Source organism: Ixodes scapularis, unplaced genomic scaffold, assembly GCF_016920785.2.
Source record: "Ixodes scapularis isolate PalLabHiFi unplaced genomic scaffold, ASM1692078v2 PGA_scaffold12__126_contigs__length_90152505, whole genome shotgun sequence".
Taxonomy (NCBI): domain Eukaryota; kingdom Metazoa; phylum Arthropoda; class Arachnida; order Ixodida; family Ixodidae; genus Ixodes; species Ixodes scapularis.
Genome location: NW_024609838.1, coordinates 33,513,566 through 33,541,502, shown reverse-complemented (window position 1 = coordinate 33,541,502; position 27,937 = coordinate 33,513,566). Strand labels below are relative to the sequence as shown.

General features: G+C 47.0%; 1 protein-coding gene across 2 annotated transcripts in view; it reads left to right on the top strand.

Moving 5' to 3' along the window:
• The first annotated feature begins 3,915 nt into the window (after positions 1–3,915).
• LOC115327550 (CAP-Gly domain-containing linker protein 4) overlaps positions 3,916–27,937 on the top strand; it is a 46,266-nt gene continuing 22,244 nt past the window's right edge. The window contains exons 1-8 of one of the 2 annotated variants that reach the window (XM_040502321.1): positions 3,916–4,081; positions 6,554–6,836; positions 8,651–8,906; positions 13,861–14,004; positions 22,318–22,538; positions 23,564–23,699; positions 26,810–26,956; positions 27,479–27,607. In XM_040502321.1, the coding sequence (XP_040358255.1) occupies positions 6,579–6,836; positions 8,651–8,906; positions 13,861–14,004; positions 22,318–22,538; positions 23,564–23,699; positions 26,810–26,956; positions 27,479–27,607 (1,291 nt within the window). In that variant the 5' untranslated portion in view covers positions 3,916–4,081; positions 6,554–6,578. The remainder of the gene's footprint in view (positions 4,082–6,553; positions 6,837–8,650; positions 8,907–13,860; positions 14,005–22,317; positions 22,539–23,563; positions 23,700–26,809; positions 26,957–27,478; positions 27,608–27,937) is intronic. The other variant, XM_040214146.2, reaches the window with a different exon arrangement.

Below are 27,937 nucleotides of genomic sequence, written 5' to 3'. Positions count from 1 at the left end.
AAAAGAAGACCAGCTTTGCAGTTGTGAAAGTAACGATTTTGATTGCAAATTTCTCTTTGACAACATGGTAATAATTTATCACAAAGCGAAATATTGGTGTAAAAAATTAATACCTGTTTTGCCGCCAGATTCAGAAATGTTTACTCTAAAATGAAACTTTTTTTTTTTCTATTTTTTTAAAAAGAATAGGTGGTTTACGTTTTAAGGTGAATATCTTTATTTTATGCATATTCCGTAGTGGACTTCGGGGTGATCTAACAATTAGAGTAAAGTTCCGTTAGAACATGCTCGCTTTTAATCTCAGCTTCCCCGTAACATGGCAAGAAGCGAATGCTACGGCCCCTTTGGGTCAATAGGGAGTTTTCGTGGATCTCGATCTACGAAAACTCCCTAATCATAAGCGACGGAGTGAAGTACGTGACAGCCCTTCCCGGAAGGAGCTGATGATAGACGTTAGGGAGTTTTCGTAGATCGTTTTCGCCGTCCCGCAACGCTCTCTGCAACCCGCTGCGATACCCAAACCCCTACAGTCAAGGCCATCGGCGCGCAGGCGCAATAGAGGGTTCTTCGTTGCGGAGGGAGAAACGCGGTCTACGAAAACTCCCTGTTGCCACACCGGCGATACACACTGTCACGTGCCTCGCACCGACATGCTGATTGGCTCACCGGGGCTGTAGCTTTCTCCATTTGCCAGGATGGGGTAAAACGGCGTTTAGTAAAGGTCAACGGGGCAGACGAGAGTAGTATCTCCGAGTTGACGGAGAGGATAAGAGGAGGGCGGGGGTTGGTTTATCGTCGGTAGATTGCGACGTCACCGAGCCTTCCAGGTACACTGCGGCCTTGGCAATACCATCTTACATTTTTATATCACGTATTTTGTTTGTTTGTTTTTATTCTACTGGGCTGCTTATTGTTCGTGTTGCGTCATAACAAAAATAATCTCGTTTCTAAAGTTGTCCTTGTTGATACCTTTCGCAGTCACCTAGCGCAGCTGCTGGCTGCAGACTCTAGTCGGTCATTCTTCTGAATTTAATTCCCTTCTTTTCGTTCCATTTATTTATTCCTTTTTATCGCGAGGTTCCAGCCAATTTAGCGTATCCGGTCGTGTGCCAGCGATCACGATCCGGCAGCACTCCGTTCCATCCTAACTTGGCGAACGGCGAACTCTTTGCTGCCCCCGTCAGCCAATCGGGGGGACGGAAAGAAGCACGTGACCCCTCTCCCCGGAAGGACTGCGCTCAGGCGGTGCCGTTTGTCCCTAGCGAGCTTAGATATAACAGACAGAGCAACTTAAACCATGAAGAGCGTTTGCATTTTAATGGCGGACGCCTCCAGTGCAGATCGGTAGCTCACGCGCATGCGTGCCTTGTCGCTTTCCGAAGGTCACGTGACACCCATACGGCGTTGGATTGGATTGGCTTCGATGACTCGTAACGTCCGCTTTCGCCTCCTCCTCTCACCTCGCATTGCAAACGCGGTTCGTGGACCACGTGACCCCGAGCGACCAGTTGAAAAACAGTCTCAAACACTCGCGTGATTCGTGGACCACGCGACAAAGGCACTAACTAGCCTTTGTCGCGTGCATCTCTCCAGCGCCCCGATTGGCTCGCTGGTAGCCTTAGCATTCGCCGTTTGCCAAGTTGGGCTGAAACGGAGTTGTCTGCATCGGTGTGCTTAGACTTGAGAGTGTCTCCGACCGTTCGAACAGAGTCACGTGGTCTATGGACCACGTTTGCTGCACGAAGAAGGAGGAGAAAGCGACGGTAATCTGCTAGCGTCTCCAAGCTTTGCTCTGCCTCTCCACCCGCATGAGCACGAGCAATCAATCCGCGCAAGTGTCTGCCATAAAATTTCAAGCTCTCTCCGTGTTTTGAGTTGCTCTCTCTCTCTTCAATCTGGGCGCTCCAGTCTGCATCAAGGCCGTGCGTGACAGGATATGGAGACAAAACCGTAGAGTCACGAATGGCACTCCAGCTGCACAAAAGAAAAGTTGGCGTACGGCCTCACTTGAAACGAGATCGTTCCAACGGACCATTTCACTTTTTGATGTGTCCTGGATTTCACCGCTTCTGCGAGTCGTCGGGCACGTCAGTGTTCGGCCACGGCACAAAGATATATCAGGTGAGAGAAGTGTACAGCAAATAAAATGCAGTTTAAATAATAATTTGAGCGAACGAGCGAACAATCATTCTGAACATGTCTTTGATATTGAAATAGTGACTGAAGCGTCCGTATTTGGATGCCAAAATGTAGCACATGTCCTGTTTCTTCTCTCCTTTAGTATATTAAAATAGTATATTAAACTTTTAGAATTTGAGGATCAGTTTTTAACCTGCCATTAAGCTATACTGTGAGACTATCATAATATATACTAGAACGCTTCTGATTTCTTCTTATGATTAATAGTCACATGTCCATGTTGACGTAGCCAATCACCGGGGGGGGGGGAGGCAGGGGGATTTAATTTACTTTAAATGAATCGCGGAACCCCGCAATCTAACGTGAATGTGAAGGTAGATGGTGGATTTGTTTTCTAAAGACATGGAAAGAAAAGTTGTAATAATAATAATAATAGTAATAAAGTGTATCAATGGCTCAATAGGTTTTCTTCTCTCCCGTAGAACGTCTTACTTAACAAAAAAGAAAAGAAAAATCGTTCTGATGGCTCATTTCTTCTTTTGTACAATTAAAGGGATACTACAACGAAATTTTGGTTCTTATTTTTTCGTCTATATGTGTTCAAAGAAGCATTATCACATTGAACACACCAATATCTTGTTAAAAAAGTGACGACACGGAATTTTAAAACGAATTAAACGATTAGCAAAGAGGACCAGGTGGATGTCGCGAACGCCTCGTTTGTAATGCCCGTCTAGGAACTTTGAGAGGTAGTGATGATAACTGTCTCGCTTTCGGCCACGAGGAGAGAAAAGAGGAAGGGGGAGCTCCCCTCTTCCTGAGAATCCCTTTTGTGTGACCCAGAAGCCGCTATTGTCCCTCTACAAGATTATAGAAAATTAACCCGTCACTCAAAATTTGTACAAAAGCAGCCGCTTCGGTGGCTGCACCGACTAGGCCATCCTCTTGACGTCAACCTCGCCGTAGCTTTGCTCGTCCCGAGACGAACTACGTCATGATTGCGTTGGATAAACGGCCCAGAGTGGGCCGTTTATCAAAAAATACAGCCACCAGGCTCAAAATACAAACGTCCGATTGTCATTTACGGATATTGTGGATCATATTCAACCTATTTTCGAACACGACGCGTATATTTCAAATTTCGTTAAAGTATCCCTTTAAATGCCATAAGGCTCATAAGAGCATTTATTCACCATTGGAAAACCTCAGTTTTTCTGTTTCTGACTCTTGACTGAGGCAAGTGTTTCCTTTAATATGCAAAACAAATTAACTATGAAATTGCAGATTATTGTGTGGTAGCATATGCAAAGGTAATTTTTGTGATTTATTTGAAAGTTAAGTAGGGTTATTTGCACTGCGGGGAGTGTCCACCTGAATGTGAAATGTCGTGGTTGGTTGAAAATAGTCAAGTTTACGCGCGATTTTCTTGACTTTCAAATGAGAAAATGCCGCGTGAAAATTCAGTCTGGAAGTCCAGTTTAATCCTGTTTTAACTTTTACGCTCGAAGACACCTGATTATCGGATCCCATTCACCGGCGTTACATTCGGCCGGAGTTTCAGCTTTTCGCGAGGTGTGGTTTATTTATGTGGTGCTAAAAGCAAACTGAGCCGCGACATTGCGCTTCTCTTGTAAACCGGAATTTTGAAAATAGCGCTACGACGTCGCCACGTTGGACTATTTGGTTAGAGGGCGCAGGCTACCACCCAATTCACAAGGAACAGCCGTCAAGCCCACCATCCACTCAAAGCTGCAGCGGCTGTCGGTGCGCGCGTTTATTGCGTTTCCTTGTTTTTGTTTCGTCTTGTATGGCGGAGGTCATGAGAGCTTGGGAAAAGCGGAACAGTACTTTCCGTAATGCCAATGACCTTACGCCAGCCTCGTAAAGTGCGCGAGTCGTTTCTAAAACGTGTCGCCGATCTCGCTCGCCGATGCCACAAGTTGTGAGTACGGGCAAGACACGGGTCGTATGGCTAGCCCCTTGCGCTATGTTTCTGTTTATTTCGGATGTGATCTCTTGCACAACCCGGCGTTCACTTATTCAAATACACGCACGGGATGAGGGACATAACAGTGCAGACGTATGCTCTGGAGGAAGCTGGAAAATAGGTGCAGCGAATCGATTGCTTGCGGTGATCTCTGCTCGAGCTCTATTTCCCGTCTCTGTCGGAGGATTTTTACGCATTGGCGTTCTTGGGGTCCCACTGTTCTCCGCAAGTTCTTGTTATTCTCCGAGCGGTATGCGTCGATGTCACGGTTGTGATCGATTGAGATCTGTGTGTTCGCGAACCGGTAAAATATATCCGTTCCGGCCCCAGTCTTTTGTAAGCCCTTTCCCCCAAACCTCTTTCAGCTGCGCGATTATCTCGCCTTCTTCGAAAGGAATGCCGAAAATTGGTCTAGCGCAGGTGTTCGCAGTGTACGAGGAACGTTCGGCGAACGTCATACACGCTGAACGCAAGTGAGGAAAGCAAGTGTACTAGTTTCGTTCTCAAGCGCGTAAGTCTGTTTTTTCTTTCTTAATTTGGGCTGTCCCTCTTGTGATCGGTTTTCCGTCCAGCGTATGTTGTAACAAGTGCACAATACAAAAGTAAATGCAGTGACAAACAGTGAAAGTTTCTACCAAACTGACGATGTTACTGTGTTCAACAACGACACTTCCATTGCGTAGGGTGCAGTTTACTCGTTGCCTATATTCAAAATCCTTTGGTGCCAGAACACTAGCTTCTATGTAACTTAACTGACATATAGAAGTGCAAGGTTGAGGATGAAACATTAGCGAAAATAACTTGGCATGAGCATGCACTCTGAACTGGTGTATCAGAAAGCTTCACATAAACTTAAATTTGGACGCTTTCTGTGGTTCGTCATATTCTTTTAGGACAACCCTTTGTTCAAGAACTGGGGGTCGAATCATAAAACTTTCGATTGAACGTGATTTGAAATTATTGATGGAGTTGCAGCTCTTTCGAAGATGTCAAGTAGCTCCAAAAAAACGAGTCAGTCTCTCAAAATATATCAATCTAAACCCTGAGACGAGGTTTAGGTTATGATGTCTCATATCCGGCTTATCTGCACACTTGCTCTTCTTGCAGCTCTCTAAGGTGCATAATATTATTCCTCAAAATTGAATTTCATGGTGCTTTAAGCTCGAAATTATTTTCTTACGGTATTTTCCCCACTTTACCTTCAACCCTTGGCACTTATAGCAGCATTTAGAGATAGCCACACTCCTTTCTGTCAACCGTAATTGAGTAGTCACAAGAACCAACTATTCTAACAATGACATCTTGAGACTGATAGAGTTGTTTATGAAGCAAATAAGCTCCACATTCTCCAACTGGGCATAGGGAGGGTGAAAAGGTTGGAGGAATATGACTGTCCACATCATAACATAATTGATGGTAATAGGATGCCGCAAAGCGTACCACCATAAGAACCTCCGAAACTAATTGTCAGAGTAAATTTTTGGAAGGAGATTTTGTGAACTGCCTTGCTTGACAACAGATTCTCAATGTCAAGATAATTGAGCAGCTGCTCATCATCCGGCACTAGCCCATGGCCTATGCACTTCTAGCTTATGCTCAAAGCCGAAGTGCTACTAGGACATAGGCAAAGCTTGATGCTTGCGCAGAAAGACGTACAAAATGGCGAGTCTACAAATTAAGCTCGATCGGAAGGAACCAAAGACCTTTTTTTTATGGAAAAACCAGCTCCATTGGGACAAGGAAGTACCTAGAGAGACGAGTGTTTGCCCGTTTATTCCACTGGGTGCGGGACGGCAGACATCTTAGTTACCTATTTTTGTCTAATTTCAAGCAGAATAGCAACAGATGAGACGTGGTAGAGGCAGGAGAGGTGTGCAGCCGCCGTTATAGGTGCACCCACCCTACGTTTTGTCAACATGAAGCTGATCGTGCAGCCAGAAAATCCCTCTTTCCGCTGAAGTTAATCTGACTGCTTGTCCCTAGCTCTGGAGTTCTCAAATGTGTCCATATCGAGGAGCCCCTGTTGCCCTCGATACTCAGCAGACTGACTCTCCTGGCCTTGGCGTCGATTTTAACGCAGCCGTGCAAAAGCCTGCAGGCCCTGTAAACAGTATGCATACTAGCGAGCACTTGGCTCGTATACGTGGATCATTAGATAGCTCAGATGTACTTATAGTTTTTACACGTGAAAAACAGTTCACTTGGTTGCAGGAATGATCGAGGAAATTTTGGGAACTTGGCGATCCCAATGAGGGTGCTCTAGGGAACCCTTTAGGTTTCTAGAACCTAATTTGAGGACCTGTGCCTTAGACGGAAGTGCGTGCACATGCGTAACACGTTTCGGAAAAGTTCCGTCGAAAGCCGTCCCCTTGCCGCTTGCAGAGCTCAGTTCCATAACTCCACCTTGTTTGTTCCTTTGATTTGAAGGACATGAGAATCAGCTGAGGACAAGATGGGAGTGAGCGAGGAGGACGATGTGCCGAGCAGGAAGGGCAACCCGCCCCCTCGGCAGCACGCCATCGTCTACCAGGCAACGGACGCCCCGGCGTGCCCACAGTGCCGTGTCCTCGACATGCCGTTCTTCGACACGGACTGCCAGGGCTGTCTGGACATCCTCCAGAGCGAGGACACCAGCGTGCCTGAGATCTTTGCCATCCTGCGACAGTGGGTTCCTCGAACCCAGAAGGACATCAAGATGTTGGTTGGTGAGGTGGGTAAATTTCTGGCATATAAACTGTCTTGTGTATACTTCGTCTCCGATATGATCGGTGCCGGCGTTTGGATCCTTGGTTGTTGGGTTCGAAACCCCCAGCCGAGATGCTCGCAATCTGACAAAAACTTTGCATGCAACTGAGGTTGAGGTTGTGTGTGAAGGATTTCTAGATTGTCGCACTTAGCTTGTTTCCTCTCATGAACTGTCCAAGGTGCTCTTTGTTGGTCTGGAACGCAAGCCCTTAAGAGTTCGGTTTTCTCATCTTTTTCTTCTCCTCTGTCACGAGCACTTTTTTGTGTCAATGGCTGGACTAGTAGACCCCTAGGTGATCCAAATTAGTTCTTGGTCCTTCACTGGATCTTCCCAGATGCACTGAAATCATTTATGATGCCTAGCTCTGCATGCCTTCATTTTAAGTTGCCTCTTTGACCCTACTCGCATACCACTTGGCTATTGAGATGTTCAGAGTCTTATTTAACAAGATTGCTCGAGAGTTCGCACTTGCGAAAGTTAAAATGTGCAACGTATCTCATGTCGGCATATTGGTAGCTGCAGCACATCATGATTAATTTTTTTATGCCGTCAATTTGGAGGAGCCAATATATCAGTTCCTGGATCATTGCAATTTTCCGCAAAAGTGCGATCCTGTGGTGGATGTATGTTTTGTGAGGTTCAGCATGTGCAATTTCATAGGCAGAAAAGTCATAAATTAAATGGACTGTTGGGCTATGGCTGCACAACTTGCTAATACTGAAGCCACTGAAAGTTTTCAGCGTCCCAAAACTGCACTGTATGCTATGCACTCTTCGGGACCACTCCTGACGTTTGGGTGGGATGGGATGCTGAACACACTAGTTGAAGGCTCCTCCCAGGCACTGGTACAAAAGTGTTAGGTGCTAGTCCTGTAAATGCCACACAAATAAAATAGTAATGAGGTAGAGCATTCAGCTAGTTGGTAGTTGTACATGACTAGGGAAATGAACAGTGCTATAAGACAAGGACAAGAAACATACAGGACAGGTGCTGATTCACAACTATATAATTTACTAGAAGAAAACAAAGGCAAAAAAGTGAGACATTTACATTTCTCTGCAATGCCAAATTAGAGCGCAGCTCTTGAGAAGAAGGGGGGGGAGGGTATGGAGGGGAGGGTATGCACCTCCTCCCCTTCTCCTCTGCTCCCCTCCCATTTAGCAGGAAATGTTTGCTAAATTTAGCAAGGAAATTTTCCCACTAAATTTAGCGAAAAAAATTTCCTGCCAAATTTAGCGGGGAATTTTTTCTGCTAGATTTGTCAGAAAAGTTTGCCCGCTAAATATGGCAGGAAATTTTTTTTGTTGAACTGAGTGGGAAGATTTTTCTGTTAACTTTGGTGAGAAAAGTTTTCCACCAAATCTAGTGGAAAAAATTCCCCACTAAGTTTGGCAGGGAAGTTTTTCCGATAAATTTAGCGGGGATTTTTTGTCATTAAATTTAGCGGGGAAATTTCTTTGCTAAATTTGTCGGGGATATTTTTCCGCTAAATTTAGCGGGCAAGCTTATAGCTATGTTTACCATAGAATACCGCGTGTCCGCCCATTCCACACTAAGTGCCCATTCCCAAATTTTTAAGATCTGAGAAAATACGCACAGTACATTTATATATAAAATTGATGACTGGAGAAGCACCCATCCCCCATTTTTTTGCGATTATCTCCAAAGTTTGAGTGGGTGCTTGCCCGGTATCTCATGGTAGTTGTAGCTTATAGCTATGTATCTTCCTTATAATATGTAAAATTAAAACAGCATCTCTCCTTTTCAATCTTGTGCAGATCCTGAGGAGGGGCGCCAACGTGAACGACCGGGACGGCCTGACGGACATGACGCTGCTTCACTATGCGTGCAAGGCAGGCGCAGCAGGCGTCGGGGACCTGGCCTGTGCAACTCAGACAGTGGGGCTCCTGCTGGACCAGGGGGCAGACCCCAGCCTGCGCTGTCGCTGGACGGACATGGCCGCCATCCACTATGCCGCCTACTTCGATGTGCCCTCGGTCATCGAACTGCTGCTCGGGGCAAGCCGCAAGTCCGGTACGTCGAGGGGGTTCCCAAGCGGTGTCCTCGGGTCTGCTCGCCTCTACGCTCCGTTTCGCACTAAGTCCGACCGTAGCCGACGGTACGACCCGACGGAGCTGACCGAGCGGCGCCAAAAGCGCATAGTCATGGTGCTCCTTGTTTTTGCGCGTTTGTTGTCGCCAACAAAACCGGTTGCGCAACGATCCTGTGTTTTCTTCCTGTGCTGGACTGGTCTGGCCGGTAACGGCAAACCCACAAAGACGACGAGCTCTGCGACGACGCACTTTTGACACCACTTGGTCACCTCCTTCGGACTGTAGTGTTGGCTGCGGTCGGACTTAAAGTGAAACAGAGTGTGGGACTCCCCGACGCCATGTGTGGCAGACAATGCCGTATTGTTTGGGCTATAGTTTATACCCTGTGTATAGTTCGTAAGAGCAAAGTTCAGTTCAAAAAAACTTTTTTTCTTGGATAGTCTTGCACCCGGTGTATAGTCCGCACCCGGTGCATATAGCCTGCACCTGGTGCCCAGTCTGCGAGTAAAAATTTTCATGCGTGATAAACGTGGACAAATGCTTGTTTTGTTAGCTCACAATGCTTCTTTTGTCGTACTTAAATCATTATTGACATATTCCATCTTTCACATGATCTGTCACATCTAATCATAATGAATGACCTAGAAAAATAAAATTCTTGTGCAGTCAGTCCGCACTGCAAAAATTTGAGTATTTTAAAAATGTATAGTCTATGGCATGGGTGGCTGGGCTGACCCGGCCTAATGGCGTTCACACTGGAAGCGGATCCGCAAACGCGAAGCGGATCCGTGCGTTCTCAACCGCAAAGCGGCTAGGATCGAGCAGTTGGAGCGCGTTTTTGCCGACCGCTTCGGGACCAATTTCTCCCAACCGCTTTCACGAGCCGCAAAGCTGCAACCATTCGCAACGCGACGCTGACGTGACATCAGTGACTTTCGAAACAAGATGGCACCTGTCACTGGTGAGGCGTCCAAGGCGCTGTAGTCTTAGCGTTACAGCAGAAAATCAACGAAGAAACTAATGTTCACGTCCGTCACTTGAATCCGCCGTGAAAAGAATTGATTCGTAATCTTAACGAGCTTCGTGCCGGTGATTTGGTTTGGGTAAGAGTTTGTTTATTATTTCGAGTGCCACAGCCCGAAGCTCGCTGCCTTGTTAGTCTCTGCCCGTAGAACGTTGGAGCCCGCCCCTGATCGACCGAAATGTCAGCTTTTGTATTCGCTAAGATAGTCACGTGAACTACTGAAAGCTTTCCACACCGTGCATGACCACCATGAAGGCCGATAGAGACATCGTGAGCTTGATTGCGTAGCCAACGTACTACTGCGGAGCGGGCAGAGCACCTGCGCTAGCTTGTCCTGTAACGTTTACTACTAACAAAAGAAATAAAGGGAGTGTACTCTAGAAATAAAGTGTACGTACCAGACGATGCAGAGGTAATCCATACGGCGTTTATTTGAGCTTAATGTCAAACAAACAGTAGACTCGATCGACAAGCGAGTGACGAGAGGAGAGTCCGCCACCAACGAAGCCACGACCGGCTAGCACCAAACACATTCCCATGCACCACGGTCCACCCCACCGCTCACAACGTTGAAAATGATAAGAGTGAACGAGGGGGGGGGGGGGGGGGAACTGGCCCTCTATCCTGAAAGCAAGGTCAGTTATTCATGCGGGAAGGGTCCACTTCGAAGAAAAGGTCGGGGGCATCCCGTTCGGAGTCAGAAAGGCGCGCCAAGCTGACCTTTGCTTGTGGACGAAGTTGAGGGAATCACAGGCGAGTTCAGCGGGTTGACGTCTCTTTTTTCGTTGCCTCAACTCGTGATGCGTGCGAACATTCCGAAGAAAATCTTCAGAGTGCCAAAGTAGCAAAATTTTGGCTTTGGATCGTGGATTAAAGTGGATTTGGGATTTTAAAACAGGGTTGCCGAACGCCATTCTCAGAAACATCACTCGTAATCGCCAAGAAACCGCCAGCTGCCAACTGCCTCTCGGTGTGTCGGAACAGGGTCGCTCGCGAACCGCATCCCGAACCGCTTTGTGAATGCGGATCCGCTTCTAGTGTGAATGCGCCATAAGAGCCTCCAACAAAACCACGAAACTTCCAAGAGCCGTGGGGGGGGCAAATGCTTGTCTAGAGCAGGGGTGGCGAATCTGCGGCTCGCGAGCCGCATGCGGCTCTTCGCGTGCTAAAGTGCGGCTCGCGGCTCCCTCTTCTACACCTACCCCCCTCCCCCCCTCCCTCCCTCGCCTCCCTCCCGATCACACGAGCACTTCTCCAAAAAAAAAGAAATGGAACGCGTTTTAAATCAAAAGACAGGTTGTGGTTAGGTAGCCTTATGCTACTTCTGGCTTACATACAGTTGGGCTGCTTTTGACTTAGATTGAAAGTAGTTTGAGTTTTGTTTGCGGCTCTTAGGCTGGGTCAGCTTGGCCACCCCTGGTCTAGAGCAATAAACAAAACTCTGACTACTTTCAATCTTTCCCAGTCAAATGCAGTCCAACTGTATGTGGTAGCAGCAGCACAAGACTACCAAACCGCAACCTGTCTTTCTATTTAAAACGCATTTCATTTCTCTTTTTGGGGAAGTGCTGGTGTGACCGGGAGGGAGGCGGGGGAGGGGAGGAGGGCGTGGTTGGGGAGGGAGCCGCGAGCCGCACTTTAACCCGCGAAGAGACATATCTGGCTTGCAAGCCGCAGCTTGGCCACCCCTGGTTTTAGGGACTGTAATATAATAAATATTTTGCGATTATTTGCAGAGGATCGGAGAAAAAAGTTCTATGAGGCCTGCCATTGCCTCTACCCCCCTTCAGTGCAACAGTGCAAAATAAAGATGTAACAAAGATAATCTATACCAAAAATGAAACAATCCAAAACCATAAATCTCTTTCAGTGGTGACATCTCAAAACCAAAAGATCAAACAATCCAAAAACAATAAATCTCCTTCAATAGTAACACCTCAAAACAGGTGCACACCCAATGCAAACAATGTTCCAGGCTGACCCAAACATCGAAGCACAAAGTAACATAAAAGATATATCATTTTGCTTTTTTTTTTACGTACATACGAAAGTAAGAATAACAAGCGCTAAAATAAGCGAGCTAATCCAAAACAAATTGAACCATCTTGCAATTACAAAAAAAAATTAAACTGTCTGGTTTTGAAAGTTTGGGTAGACCAAGCCCTAAATAGTAGATGAGAACGCAACACCACTGCACAACTAAGGATTGCCTGCAGTCTTTCTTGAGCCTCACAAAACGGGATGCTGTAATCGACATTGACACCTGGGCAATTTTATGTTTTAGTAATTTGGTACATTAGTCTTAGGTGATTTGCACATTTGATTTGCTAATTGGGTACTTTAAACTTTAAGATGTCTTCCAACAGCCCGAGTGTTGGCATACAAGTACAGGCTGATTTTCATACATTTGCGTGCAAAGAAGTATTCTTGCGATTTTTCGAGCTATCAAAACTAACAATATTTTCGGAATCACCAGCTTTTACCCTTTCCTGTCTGCCATTTACTATAGAAAAATTTGAAATAGTTATCATGAAATCGGCACATGAAAGTGATGCCAAAATGAGCATTTGAATATACCTGCGCATTTCTGTGCCATGATGTCAAGTTAAGGCAGGCTTGCAGGTCGAGCGGGCAGTCTGAAAATTACCTATGCCGAGCATTTGTTTCGTACTGCTGCGCAGGATGCTCAAGCGAGCTTTCAAAGCATTCATTTGACACCATGAAACTGCTTGTAACCACTTGGGAAAGTCTGCAGTCCAAAGAGTGACCTCCCGTTTTCCCCCAACATCGCTTTTTTTTATTGTTACCAATAAAGACTTTCACTTGAAAAAAAAAAAAAAAGAACACTTGGTGAAAATCAAAATTGTAAATTCAATAACCTTGAGGAAAAAAAATTATTTTGTTTGAACATTTGGGTTACTATTTTGGCGATGCTTCTTGGTGTGTTTAGCAAATTTTTTGGGAAAATGGGGACTATGAAGAAAACGCCGGAGTACCCCTTTAAGGGTGGTCCAGTGCATTGCATTCTCTCGTAACTGTTCACAACAGAAGAGCACACTGTTGCCATCTGCCAGGTATCCCTTGAACACTTTCGACCTGCATATATATTGTTGTATTTTTCTGCACATGATTTCTTCGCCGTGGGGTTAAACCAGTTCTTACAGTGCTATAGGCAATAATTGTTTTTAGATGGCAGATTTAATCTTGATACTGCAAAACTTTCAGTCTAGTTATACACAGATCAGGAGGGTAAATCGTGTCAGCATGCTCTCTTTTTCTCGCTATATGTTGTAACAAAGATGTGCAATGCACTTTAGGGTACTAAATGTAAATGTGTGAACCGGCATGTCGTGTTTGCCCATGCCCAGGGTGCAGGGTTTGTCCTTAGCTTCGTGTTCCTAACGGGGACGAGAGCGTTCCCGTCGACTTGCCTCGAGCTTTCCGTGCAGTTTTTCGGATTCGGGCCTTGTGTCGTGATCTTGCGAATCTTGCCTCGAATTTTACAAAAAATGAACTGGACTCGTTGATCTATGCGAAAAAGTTTCAGACGACATGTTTTTCCCATTTCAACATTTGTGATTATATACAGTGGAATCTCGTTAATTTAAACTCTCTTAATTCAAACTAACATGCAGGTCCCGTCTTACCTGTTTCTGGGTAGGAAACTCCCGGTAATTCAAACCTTGCATTATTCTAACGTTTTGGTCCACCTGGGGTTAAAATTAACGAGATTCCACTGTAGAATACGCTCGCATTTGGGCTGCATTTAGATGAGTGGAAAGGCCCCGATAGGATTGTTTCGTTCTCATTCATTAATTAAGAGAGACTTGGGCTTGCTGAGGTGGTGTTGGCTGGGCGTCTTGCCTGCCGGTGTGTGAGGGGTGAAGGCTTTACGCTTATCCCGTTGCAGACATTGACAGCCCGTGCCACGAGTTTGACGGAGGAGCCCCGCTCCACATTGCGGCATCCACCCTTTGCCTCGGTGCCGCGCGCACTCTGGTGGAGTTTGGCGCCGGCCTCACTTGCACCGACGCCCTTGGGAGGGTTCCCCTAGGTGAGAACGAGAGGAACCATAATAAGAGCACTCACTAAAACGTAGTGCTAGAATAGTTTGTAGAGTTTCCGCAATCCTAGTGTCGTGACGCTGCGGAGACGTACGCCAGTGTTTGGTACCCGGGGTCTGGCAGAAGGGTGTGGGGGGTTGGGTCAGGAGGATTTTGGTTGGGCAACAAAAAACATATTCTTGGGGCTCACGTGCCAATCCAGCGAGACGCCGGTAACACACCCCGGCAGTTAGGCTAGAGTTGTAAAGTAATTAATAAAAGCAGTTTCTAGCGGATCTGTTAAGGGCTAGCTTCCCCAGTATTGTGTCCGTCAGCAAACAAATGATGACACAAAAGTTTGGACAGCTACCGCCATCCATGAGCGACGGCGAGAACCAGACAACCGGCTTGCCAGTTGTCTGGTTGAAGCCATCGCTCACAGATGGCGCAACCTTTTCAGCCTTTTCATTCTGGCTTGCCGACATGTGGCCAGCCATTACTTCATTCCCACCATAGTACAGCTTCGCTGGTCTTCCTTCTTCACTAGATTGGAACAACTGAAAGCTTTACAACGGAGCTGTTTAGGTCTACTTTCCCCAGTATCGTGTCCCTCAGCAAACAAATGATGACACGAAACTCTGGACAGCTATCGCCATCTATGAACAATTGCGACAACTGGCTTGCCGGTTGTCTGGTTACCACCGTTGCTCATAGATGGCGGCACCTCTTCGAGCCTTTCCACTCTGGCTTGCCCACTTGCGGCTGGCCATTACTTCATTCCCACCATAGTACAGCTTCTCTGGTCTTCCTTCTTAACCAGAGTGGAAAGGCTGAAAGTTTTTTTTTTGTTATTCATAATTAGTTACAGTTTCAGTAACTATACAGGGTGTCTTTTTTTAGTTGCACCAAATTTTTTAAGTTAAAGGGGAAGAAGTGTATATGAATGTGGTTTTCACTGTGCGTTTCTATGGCTCGGCAGACATTAGATGGGAATGTAACCATTTCTGTTATTAGGCTATTAACCTCCTTATTACGGTCATAACCGCTTATATCGGACACTGCAGAGATCGCAAGACCGTTTAAGCCAAAATTCGATTTATAATATGGTGAAAAACACAATTAAGCGCCACATGATTGGCACAGTAACGAGCTTACCTGTAACTTTCACCGCCGCATGCTTTCTTAATAGACCGACCTCACCAAGCGTTCGGCGCATGCGTGGCGCCGCAGTAACTTAGTTCACAGGGGACAGACGTCAATGCACGACACGGCTCATGCCGTCTCATGATCTGCACGTGCAAAGCCCCAGCGAGGTCGTTGCACGTGCAAAAAGACTGAAGTTCCCTGCATGCATCGTGGCAGCGGTGGCCTAGCCAAACTGGCTGGTGAGACACTTATTTGAGACCACTAGGTTGATTTATTGCACTTATAAGTACTGCACCAATGTTGTCTACTTTTTAGAGTGAATAGCATGCTTTGTCACGGCCTGCTCCCTGGTGTCGAGACAATTCACAAGTGCAGGTCTACTTCCTTGTACTGCACTGCAATAGCGGCGCAGCACAACAGTGGCAGCCACGGATTTGCACGAGGTGGGGCGGGGTGCAGCGTCTTCTATGTCCATAGGACCAGGCTCATTGCCCACAACTGGCCGCTCGCAGGCAACTTATGAGCCGATTTCAATATCCGACAGCTCTGCCGTAGTCCCGTTGTCATCGTCACCAACAAAGTTGTCTATGCTCATTGTCTCGGGCACAGCATCCACAAAACGAAAGAGCCTGTCCCACATTTCGTCAAGTTCGCAACGGTCTTGTTCGGACTCGTCAGGAGGTTCCTTCCTCAGTGCTTCGGCTTGCTTTCTCTTGCAGCATCGGTCCCGATATGGGGATGTTCCGGGCCCTGAAATCTATAAACCACTTGTCGCTTCCTCGACTTCTTGAAAGTCCGGCTCCTGAACAGATTGTGCATCCGAATGCTTGCCTGCTGCTTTCACTTTGATGTCATCCTTGTTCTTCAGCAAAGTACGTACTCAAAGTACCGTATTTACTCGCACAATGAACGCACTCGCGTAATGAACGCACCCCCCAAGTCGGCTCTCAAAATTTCGACTTTTTTTTTCACTCGCGTAATAAACGCACCCCCAACTCGGACGTAAAAATTTTGACCCCCTCCCCCCACGCGCGCGAAATGAACGCACTTTTCTATCCTGGTGCAGCGAGGTCGCGAATGCATGGGCAGAGCGGGCGAACAAAACGCATTGCAAAAGGCGTTAACAAAATTCGCACAGATCCAACGGAAGCAAAAAAAAAAACACAAGCTTTTTTTTTCATTTCTTTTTTTTTTTTTTTTTTGCACGGCGCAGTTTGCACTTTGGTGTTCGCGCGCCGCCGCGCGCAAGGGGGTAAGAAAGAGAAGCGGAGAAGCGCTCTAGGCGAACGAAACAGCTTGCGAAAGGCGGCAAAAAGAAAAAAAAGACTCGCCAAACTAAGAAAAAACAAGAACAAAAAAAAAAAAAATTTTTGTCTTTTTTTTTTTTTTCACAGCGCAGTTTGGTTACGGGAGGTCTCGCGCCGCACGCAAGGAGGTAAAAAAGAGGAGCGGAGAAGCCCTCTAAGCAAACGAAACAGCTTGCGAAAGGCGGCAAAAAGAAAGAGGAAGAAAAAAAAAAAAAAAAAAACCACGGAACTGAGAAAAAACAAAGGAAAAAGAGGAGCTTTTTTTTCTTTTTTTTTCTCTTTTTTTTTTTTTTTTTGCACAGCGCAGTTTGGTTACGGAGGGTCGTGCGTCGCGCGCCGCGCGCAAGGTGATAAGAAAGATAAGCGGAGAGCCATCGTCTAAGCAACGCCTAAGCAAACAAAGCAGCTTGCAAAAGGCGGCAAAAAAAAAAAAAAAAAACCAAGGAACTAAGAGAAAAAGAAAACAAAGAGGAGTTGTTCTTTTTTTTTTTTTTTTGCACAGCTTAGTTTGGTTACGGGGTTGGGCGCCGCGCGCAAAGAGATAAGAAGTTACTTCGATTTTTCAGAATAAAAGGTCCGTTCATTATGCCAGTAAATACGGACGCAAAAATGTTTTCTTCGCATAATGAACGCCCCCCCTAACTTTGCATCGATTTTTCGGAAAAAAAAGTGCGTTCATTCTGCGAGTAAATACGGTACTTCGAGGAATATTGTCGGCGTCGGCCACGCTTGAATTCTTCTCGCTCCTCTCAACACGCTTAGTTATGTCAAGCTTCATTGCAAATGTCAGCGTCATCCTTTTCTTCACATTCGCAGCCATGGCTTAGGCCTACTCACGGTGGACGCAAAAACGCATGTTGCAGTCGGAAAGTGGGGAGCAAAACATGAACAACGGCAATCTCCGAATCTGCAAATCTGCTCCGAATGCGTGCATGCGTCCCAAAGAGGTTGGTGCGTCGTGCGTCCGCCTGGCTCTGAACCAGGAGCGCCGCTATGCTCTCCGTGGTGCTCAAGGCGCCTTGTGCTTGTGCAAGCGTTGCAAGCGCCTGCTGCGCCGCCACTACCCGTTGGTGCACTGCTGGAAAGCCTTCCGCATGGCTCAGGAGCTTGCGCGTTCCGATGCTGGGGAGTTTGCTATATCCATTGGGGTCCGACGATATATGGAGTAAAAAATGCCTGCATTTTTAAGGAAGTTTGGGAAGGGTTCGATATAGGTAGGATTTTGTGTTTTCGGAGTTTATTTCTTGTGAAATTCGCAGGGTTTTTTTTTAGTTTTTTTTTATTTGGGATCCGGGGTTTATCGCGGTTTACTTTTGTTAGATTCCCGGTTTTTGAAATTCGGAATTAATTTTACTGCATAAAATTAAAAAAATTAAAATATAAAATACATAAGGTTCGGGCACCACTATCCATTGTCCCGAAGGAATCTCGATGTCCTAAAAGGCGAACCCCTTTTGTCAGTTGTTCTAGATTTCAAAGAAAACTGAAGTGGAATCTTTTTGGGACCACTGATTTTGTACTCTTATAAAGTTTAGTTGTAGGACTCCGTCTTTTTTGCTGTTTATTTTGTCGCTGTGACCTCGAAGTTCAGAGTTTTTCCGGATAAATCTGAATTGACGGAAAATTTACCGGCGAGTGTTTTTCGGATTTATCCGAAAACGCCTAGATATATGCCATAATTCAGTATGTTTGTGTTCGATACATTTGGGTTTGACTGTACTCTAGTTAGGATGTATGTTTATATTACAAACTTTGAGCGTGCCATATTCCAAGACTGTTCCATTTGAAAGTAAACATTGGCAGAAATCTGCTTTTTGGCACACCTCAACTCCATCGAGCCGGCCATCCAGTTCACCGTTGAAACTGAAAAGAACGACGCCCTGCCGTTTCTTGACGTGCTGGTCAAAAGACAAAAAGATCAATTGGAATTCACGGTGTACAGGAAACCGACACACACTGGCCGCTATCTCCGATTTGACTCAAACCACCCTGCGAGCCACAAAGCGTCGGTCGTCCGGACACTCCTGTCCCGAGCGAAGACTATTTGCTCGTCGGAGGACTACAGAAAAAAGGAAGAAGAAACCATCATCTCCGACCTGCTAAATAACGGCTACACACGCAGTTTTATTCAGCGAATCGCTCGTCGTCAACGTAAATCTGATCGACGCCTAAGACCAATCGGCGAAACACAAGAAATCGCACATCCCCGCTCAACCACGCGCATCTGCGTCCCTTACATAAAGGAAACCAGCGAAGCGCTCGCGCGTGTGCTGGCAAAAGAAGGCATCCAGATGTCCCACAAACCAGTGTCAACGCTTGGACACCTGATGCCCCGGCCAAAAGATCGTCCCCCAAAGGAAAGAGCGCAAGGCGTTATTTACCAGATTCTTTGTGCGGACTGCCCTGCCACATACATCGGCGAAACCAAAAACTTTAAAGAAAGACTTCGCCAGCACAAAACCGACGTGCGAAAATTCGATCATGAGCGCAGCGCGGTTGCGGAACACAGTGACTCGAATGACCACCGCATTGACTTCGACGACACACGTATCCTCGACATTGAGACCAATTCCCGGCAAAGGCTCTTCGTCGAGTCATGGCACATTCAAACCACACCGCAAAACATCAATCGGTCGCTTGGCGCTTTACCGTCGGCTTACGTCAGCGGGCTCAGCCACATTACGATCGCGAAAACATCACGTCCACCGCCGTAAAAGAAGACCACTTGCTCCTCGCGCACACAGTCACCCCTGAAGAAGAAACCAAGCAGGTTTCGAAACGTTGGGCTCCTTTTTATTTTTGGTTGGCGTTCCTTCCTCCTCTTCTAATTGTTCTTACCCAACCAGGCAGATTTCTGCCAAATGTTTACTTTCAAGTCTTTACGCCGGGACTTCGGAGAAGAGGCAGCAATTCTGGCGAAACGGTACGTGAACGTTTCTCGCTCCATCGCCATGTTTGAGACTCACTTAGATTTCACAAGCACTTGCCGGGACCTACACGTCGTACCCCGAAGCCTTTGCCTCAAACGCCTTGTCCACACGCGAGAAGGAAACCAAATCATCGCACAGGCAGAACACCGTTTGGTTAAAGCTCGCATCCACGATTGTCAAGCCACGCTAAAGCGAAAAAGACTAGACCTCTTTTTTATTCGTCGGCAACTAGAACACCGCATCACAAGCCTATTTCCAGCACTTCAGTCTTTCGCCGACAGTGTCGCCTCCACTTCCGCAGACAAGCAACGAGTATCTCAGAGGGAGAAGCTTTTGAGACTGAAGAAGAAAGGCGAAGCAATGCACAGCACTGATTCCACTAGGTTTGTTACGAACCTCTCCTCCAGGCAACTATCCCCGTGCGAGGTCAGTGTGTTGGCGAAGGGTCACGGTTTCAACATGACCACGACAAAACCCCCTTTGCCAAAAATGGTTGCAAATATTGAGGACGGCATCTTGCACCTAGATCCAAGTGCCCGAGACCGAGTCCGGCAGAAGGTGATCGGCATCCTATCGAAACTTCCACGTCGTCAACAGCCTAACCTGCCACGGGAAGAGATAGCAGCTCTCCGGGAGCTTCGAGGAGACACAAACATCGTGATTCTACCCGCGGACAAAGGAAACTCGACTGTGGTCCTTGACCGGGATGCCTACGAGAACAAGATTCAGAACCTTCTTGACAGCTCTGCCTATGAAAAGCTCAGGAAAGACCCGACATCACAAGTTCAGACAAAACTGAACAATATCCTTTCTGAAATTTTTAAGAAGTACCCTGACGCGCGGAGCCTTCATCTGCGGCTTCTGTGCAGGAATGGGTTTGCGCCCGGTTTCTACGGTCTTCCTAAGGTTCATAAGCCTAACGTCCCTCTCCGGCCGATCGTGGATTTCACAACCTCACCACTTCGGGGATTGTCGAACTACCTCCACAGCACTCTCTCTCCTCTCGTTGGAAACACAGCGACCTATGTGCGGAACACCGGGCACTTTGTGGAACAGGTTGCGCAACTAAAGGTAAACGATGACGAAAGCCTGGTGTCGTTCGACGTCGTCTCGCTCTTCACCAGCGTGCCGGTTCCCCTGGCAGTCGCCACAACCAGAGCTGCCCTCGAGGGAGACAAGAAGCTGAGCGAACGGACCAGCCTTACGGTGGACGAACTGTGCCGCCTGCTAGAGTTCTGCCTGGGGAGCACCTACTTCAGCTTTAAAGGAGAATTCTTCAAGCAGACCAGCGGAACCGCAATGGGCGCATCCATCTCCGTCACCACGGCCAACCTGACAATGGAAGCCATTGAACATCGCGCGCTGGAGTCTTTCACTGCACGCCCTAAAGTGTTTTTACGGTATGTCGACGATTGCTTCTGCATTATGAAGAAATCAGAAGTGAACAACTTTTTGGCACACCTCAACTCCATCGAGCCGGCCATCCAGTTCACCGTTGAAACTGAAAAGAACGACGCCCTGCCGTTTCTTGACGTGCTGGTCAAAAGACAAAAAGATCAATTGGAATTCACGGTGTACAGGAAACCGACACACACTGGCCGCTATCTCCGATTTGACTCAAACCACCCTGCGAGCCACAAAGCGTCGGTCGTCCGGACACTCCTGTCCCGAGCGAAGACTATTTGCTCATCGGAGGACTACAGAAAAAAGGAAGAAGAAACCATCATCTCCGACCTGCTAAATAACGGCTACACACGCAGTTTTATTCAGCGAATCGCTCGTCGTCAACGTAAATCTGATCGACGCCTAAGACCAATCGGCGAAACACAAGAAATCGCACATCCCCGCTCAACCACGCGCATCTGCGTCCCTTACATAAAGGAAACCAGCGAAGCGCTCGCGCGTGTGCTGGCAAAAGAAGGCATCCAGATGTCCCACAAACCAGTGTCAACGCTTGGACGCCTGATGCCCCGGCCAAAAGATCGTCCCCCAAAGGAAAGAGCGCAAGGCGTTATTTATAAGATTCCTTGTGCGGACTGCCCTGCCACATACATCGGCGAAACCAAAAACTTTAAAGAAAGACTTCGCCAGCACAAAACCGACGTGCGAAAATTCGATCATGAGCGCAGCGCGGTTGCGGAACACAGTGACTCGAATGACCACCGCATTGACTTCGACGACACACGTATCCTCGACATTGAGACCAATTCCCGGCAAAGGCTCTTCGTCGAGTCATGGCACATTCAAACCACACCGCAAAACATCAATCGGTCGCTTGGCGCTTTACCGTCGGCTTACGTCAGCGGGCTCAGCCACATTACGATCGCGAAAACATCACGTCCACCGCCGTAAAAGAAGACCACTTGCTCCTCGCGCACACAGTCGCCCCTGAAGAAGAAACCAAGCAGGTTTCGAAACGTTGGGCTCCTTTTTATTTTTGGTTGGCGTTCCTTCCTCCTCTTCTAAGACTGTTCCATTTTAAAAAATTTGCGTACCAGTCCATGTTCTGCTATATTCGTCCCCAAATTTTGCACTTTGATCCGGTTAATGTAGCAAAGTTTGGTTATTGTCCCCACTTTCGCGGGTTTGCCGGATTGAGTCGGAAAGAAGTCGGATAAAGTAGAAAATTCGGGGATACATATCTGGGAACACAGGCTGGTTACGTGAATTTTGCAAAATTTCATACAACCACTTCGAAGTTTGTAATCTAAACATATATCCTAATTACAATAATTAGAAAGTTAAGTAACAAATTTTACCTGATCAGTCCGATAATAGTGATGGTTACATTCCCTTCAAACGTCCGCCTAGCCGTGTAAACACTCGGCGAAAACCACATTCGTTCAGCTTTTCCCCCCTTTATTGAAAAGTTTGGTGCAGCTAAAAGAAAACTCTGCATAATCTGCTGTACGAGCCCGAGTTGAAGCGTACCTCTTTCCAGAGTGCGTGCCAGAGCTGAGGCCGGGGGAGGCGTTCCCCAATGAGGAGGGAGTGGCATCCTCCCTGCGCGAGCTGCTCCACTGCTCCCTGCCGAGCTCCCACCCGTCCGAGTCGCACTCCTCCTCGGCCGACTGCCCTTCGTCCCCGGCCACCTCGGGCCGCGTCCTCCTCCACTCCCTTGGGCTCAAAATCGGCGACAAGGTGGTCATCAGTGGATCCAAGGTACCGACCTCCTCCGTTATGTCGCTATGGTCACCGGCAAGGAGAGAATGGAAGGGAGGGGCTCAAGTCGTCTCGCCTCCGGTGCAAGCTTCCTGCCTTCGACGACGCTTCGCCATCTCTTGCACCATGTGCCAGAGGCCGGACGCCCAAAAGTCATGCCTTGCCGTTCTCTTTCTGTTGTTGACCATTCGCGACTCGCCAACAAAATGGACGGCACCCAGTGGGAAAACGCCGAACTGGAAGGAAGAGGTCCTTCTGCGGTCTCTGCTCGTCTCTTGTGGCTTTCGTGATCACACGTTGTTGGCAGTTGGCGCGGCAAAACACTTGTCCCGGTGACTTGTCCCGGTTGCGGTTGCATTGGCGTGTTGCTCAAGTCGCCCCGAACTCAACCTGCTCAATCACGTTAACCAGACATTGTGTGTTTGTCGACACTCATCAGCACCGTAGATGGACGGTAGGCAGTCCTTCCGTCGCTTCCCCGAGGAAGAACGAGCCTTTGGAAGCTCAGCTACGCCAGCATATCGCCGCAGGTGCGATGCATAGTGCATAAACGATTGAGTCAAACCATTTTGAGTTCAATGCTTGCACGCTGAAACCCATGCGTTGAGCTTGCACGGAGTGCGGCACGACCTGTTTTAGACCGCTACATTTGCCTGATAGTAGCGACCCATATGTGTCGCTGGAGACGCGAATAGCACTGTCCCTACTTCCTATGTAAAATCTTCTTCCAGTTTAGCACTATTCGAACAGATCTGAGCCACTAATTGATGCCTAACTATAAGCCGAGCATTTTCTCATATGTGCTTTATTATTTACATGGTCTGTAGCCTCCTGTACCGATTTGTAGCACCAACGTCAAGACCGGGATTGGTTCCTCTGCTACCATTCGAGGCAAATGGTGGTTCCCTTGATATCAGAGTTTGAGAACCCCTGGGCTATGGCATCCTTCATTATGCCTCGACTATGTCTTCTTAGTCGTGGTTTGGCGTACCATTGGGAAACTTTGTCCGCCTCTCTTCCTGCAGGTTGGAACTCTGAGGTACTGCGGGACCATCCACTTTGCAAGTGGCATCTGGGCGGGGGTGGAGCTGCAGGGTCCCCTCGGAAAGAATGACGGGTCCCTTGGCGGAGTCTCCTATTTCCACTGTCCAATGAACCATGGTGAGTTAATGTCGAGGGTTATCGAGGGTGGAACAAGGTCTTCCGGGATGGTATTGGTGCTCACCCAAGCTCCGTCAGAACCTGTTTCCGACCTTCTTTTCGTAGGTTTGTAATCTGGCCACCAGGTGGCACGGGTCACTGCCTAATAATGCACGATACAATGTGCATCATACACGAAAAGGGAATTAAAGTTATCATGTCATTATGGAATCTAAAGGGCTTGGCCACCCAAGAAGGTCACGCAAAGAGGCCAACTTCCTCGGTGCTATAGAATCCAATGAGAACAGTGAAACAAAAACATTTTTAAGAGGTATAGAGCTCACCAAAATAAGATTAAAGGCATGGTGGCTAAAATCAAGAAACAAAGAGGGGTTGAATCGGATTAAATTGGCTTAAACATTATTTAATCTGGAGCTAAAAGTACCATTTGGCTAGGTGGGGCGAGTCATTGCTCGATTAAAAAAAAACAACAGTCGCCATCTGACAATCTATTCGTCGCACCCTTGTCGCCACTGTGGGCGACAAGGGTGCGACGCGAGACTGGAAGTTGCGAAATTGCGAGGTCGAAACTGGGGTGTGGCGGCCGCAAGAGATGTGCACTTCTCATTACACTCCTCCTGGAGTGTAACCTTTGGCAAGGATTTTTAGTAGAGGTGTTATGCACAACTATGTTTTAGCTGTCATGGCACGAAATGAGTATCAAGTTAATCTGCAACAGTCGCGCTGGGCGATTTCGAAGACACCGGACAGTTTGATAAAGACGACGCCGGCCACTTTGGAAGATGACCAGAAGGACATAAATAGTCACCCATGTTCAAGGGGCCAAGCTGGCCTTGAAACGTTGGGTTTTAAAATTTTTGATAATTAGAGTTTTTTCTGTTCTATTTTAATATTTCCTAACCAGGTAGATGTCTACCAAAAGGCTCACTTTTAAGTTCATCCATGCAAGATCACTGCAAAACAACAGAGAGTACATTCTGCATTGCCACTACAGGTGTAGCGAACCTGCCAACGTTCAAGTTGGACTGAATTAGACTTTTGCGAACTTCTAATGCGAAGTTCAACAAAAGTTTGATTGATGTTCGACTTTTGTTCGCATGTGTGAAAATGAGAAACGAGCTGACGTATCCTGGCAAAAGAAAAGTTCAATATTTTTACAGCGGAGCTGTTAAGGGCTAGTTTCCCCAGTTTCGTGTCCGTGGACAAATAAATCTCGACACAAAACTCTGAACAGCTACCGCCATCTATAAGCGACGGCGGCAACCACACAACTGGCTTGCCGGTTGTCTGGTTGCCACTGTCGCTTATAGATGGTGGCAACCTTTCAAGGGGCCTTTTTCCACTCTGGTTTTCACCAGAGTGGAAAGGCTGAATTTCTCTAGGCGCTGTTCTAGAAGTCGTCCTCGAGGACGATGCCTACAGGATGACGTCCTCTAGGCGTCATTCTTAAGGTCGTCCTAGAAATTGTCCTTGAGGTCGTCCTAGTCGTCGTCCTTGAGGTTGTCTTAGACGTCGTTCTTGAGGTCGTCCGAGCGGTTGTCCTTGAGGTCGTCCTAGAATTCATCCTTGAGGTCGTCCTAGACGTCGTTCTCGAGGTTGTCCTAGAAGTTGTCCTTGAGGTCGTCCTTGAAGTCCTTGAGGTCATCCTAGACGTCGTCCCTGAGGTTGTCTTAGGCGTCGTCCTTGAGGTCGTCCCTGTGGTCGTCCTCGAGGTCGTCCTAGAAGTCCCCTTTAGGTTGTCTTAGACGTCGTCCTTGAGATCGTCCCAGATGTCGTCCTCTAGGCGTTGTCCTTGAGGTCGTCCCACCATAGTGCAGCTCCGCTGGTCTTCCTTCTTCACCAAAGTGGAAAAGCTGAAAGATTATTTTTTTTTTAGATTAACAAACTAGCTAAAGCATTAAAGCAATACATATATTTGCTTTTATATTGTATAAGCACTATTAATGACTTTATTAAATGTAAAATAACAGCTTTATGCATTATTTGTTTCCTGAAACCGCAAATTCTTGCGTTAAAGTCGGGCAATACTGTCCGTGAGTCAAACTTCGTCAAACTTTGCTAAAAGTTCGAAGGTTCGCCGAACCAGTCTAACTGTTATATTCAACAATGAGCCTCGGGTTCGAAAAAAGTTTGCGATACACCTAGTTACCACTGCCCTTGTTTAGTATTGGTAGCAATTACAGCAGGCTTGTGATAATTCAAACTCGGATATTTCATACTTCTGGTTAATCCAAACAAATTTCAAACTTTTTGGTTGTCCCGCTTAATTAAGCGGCTCATAAGCCGCTTAATTCGAATGGTGTTTCCATGTATTTCATAGTTTTTGCTCTCGTGGCCCCGTTGAGTGCGCTTCTTTCCGAGCACCGGTACACTGCAGAGAGGCAGCACCCGCAGAGCTTGCCTCCGCGAGTGTTGCTTCTCGGCAGTACACCACGCGGAAATTTTCATGGCAACTTGCGCAGATGCTGTGGCGTGGCGGCATGGCATAGGTAGAGAAATAATCAAATATCTGCTCTGTATGTGTATCGATTCATATAGCAAATCATAATTTTATCTTGCATCATATTTAGATAAATTCCTGATAATTCAAACTTCTGTTAATTCAAACAAAGTTTGTGGTTTCCTGGAGTTAATGAGAGTCGGCTATACTATGTGCATGTGAGCTGCTGTTGCAAGTATCAACTGCTGCGTGGGCCATCCATAAAGAGGTTGCAAATTGTTGTTAGACATACTGAAAAAAAAAAAAAAAAATTGTTTGAACATATAAAATTTTTGTTATGATATTTTTGAAGTTAACAAAGAGTACCATGAAATGCAGGCCTGCTGTGTCGGCCATGGCGGTTCCCGTATCATGAGAGCTTGTGACAGGTGCTTGCATGTTTATCACTCATTTCTGTATGAAATTGTGCTGCCTCATCCTGAGAGGTCACCCTCTCATAATATTCGCATATATTTTCCCATTTCTGTCTTCACCAGGGAGGGACATCTATGTATTTGGGGTTTTACGGTAGCTTGTGGCAGCAGGTCACTGAAACCAAGATCAAAATGCATCGAGCAATGAACAAAATGTGGTTTTTGCCAGTTGTTTACGTTTGCCCCTTTGCTTGCAGGAATATTTGCACCTCTCACCAAGATCCAAAAGTATGATGGAGGCTCACAGGCTGAAAACGTTGCCTCAACCAAGGCTCCACGACCTGCAAAGAATATCTCCTACCCAAAAGTTGATGTGTCCCATGTTTCTTCGAAAGTGCAGACTGGTAATGTGTTTCTGACGTCTTTCGTCCTGTACTAAAATTAGTCACTATTGTAGACGTGCTTTCCCAGTCTTTGACATTATTTGGAAAAGAACAACAAGAAAACATTTTTTAGTTATGGTTACGTAACATATAGTGATACACATGTTGTGCTAGCATGCTACAGGAAGCTTGCCTCCATTGAATCTAGCCATCTTCACACTCGTACAAAATGACCAAATCTTCTAATGTTTCCCCATCAAAAGGTAAAAACAGAAATACCTACAAAGAAGTTGCCAGTTGCACAGTTACCAGCATCTTTTGCCAAGATCGTCCGATCGTCAGCATCTTGAAAATGTAGACATATTACCTGCATGAATTATCCTGGGTGAATATATTAGTATGTTTCTAGTTCTAGTTTGTGCTTCCTCACACGGTCAGCACTGTACGCGATTGTGAATTCATAAGTTTGTGTGCTTGCTTACTGACTGTAAATGCGCAATGGATTTTATGCTCCGTACTATGTTTTGTTTGTTTTCTGCGCAGGTCTCGCGACCCTGAGGCAGAAGCACACGTACGACCGCAAGAATCACGAGCTGTCCATCGGCGACACAGTCCTGGTGGGGCAGAGAAAAGGAGTCGTTCGCTTCATGGGTGAAACGCAGTTTGCACCAGGTAAGTGGGCTTTTAAGCCATCTGCACCCATCGGGGTCTAAGTAGCTCGTGAGCTGTGAGCCGCCGGGCCCAAGTCTTAGGCCTAGCCTCGGGCGAAACTTTGGAGGCAAGGAAGCGAGAAAACACGCGACAGTGGTGCTGCAGGCAGGAACGCGCATGGGCACCCACGCCACTTCTCTCTGGCAGTGAGGGGTGCACAAAGGACGGGAAACGACGAGCGACAGTTATTCCGCATTGCTGCAATGATATCTCGGCAGAAACACTTGGCGACCGTGGCCTGGCACGTTTCATGCCGGTCGACCTCTCGAAGTGTAATTCAGGTCTTTGGAA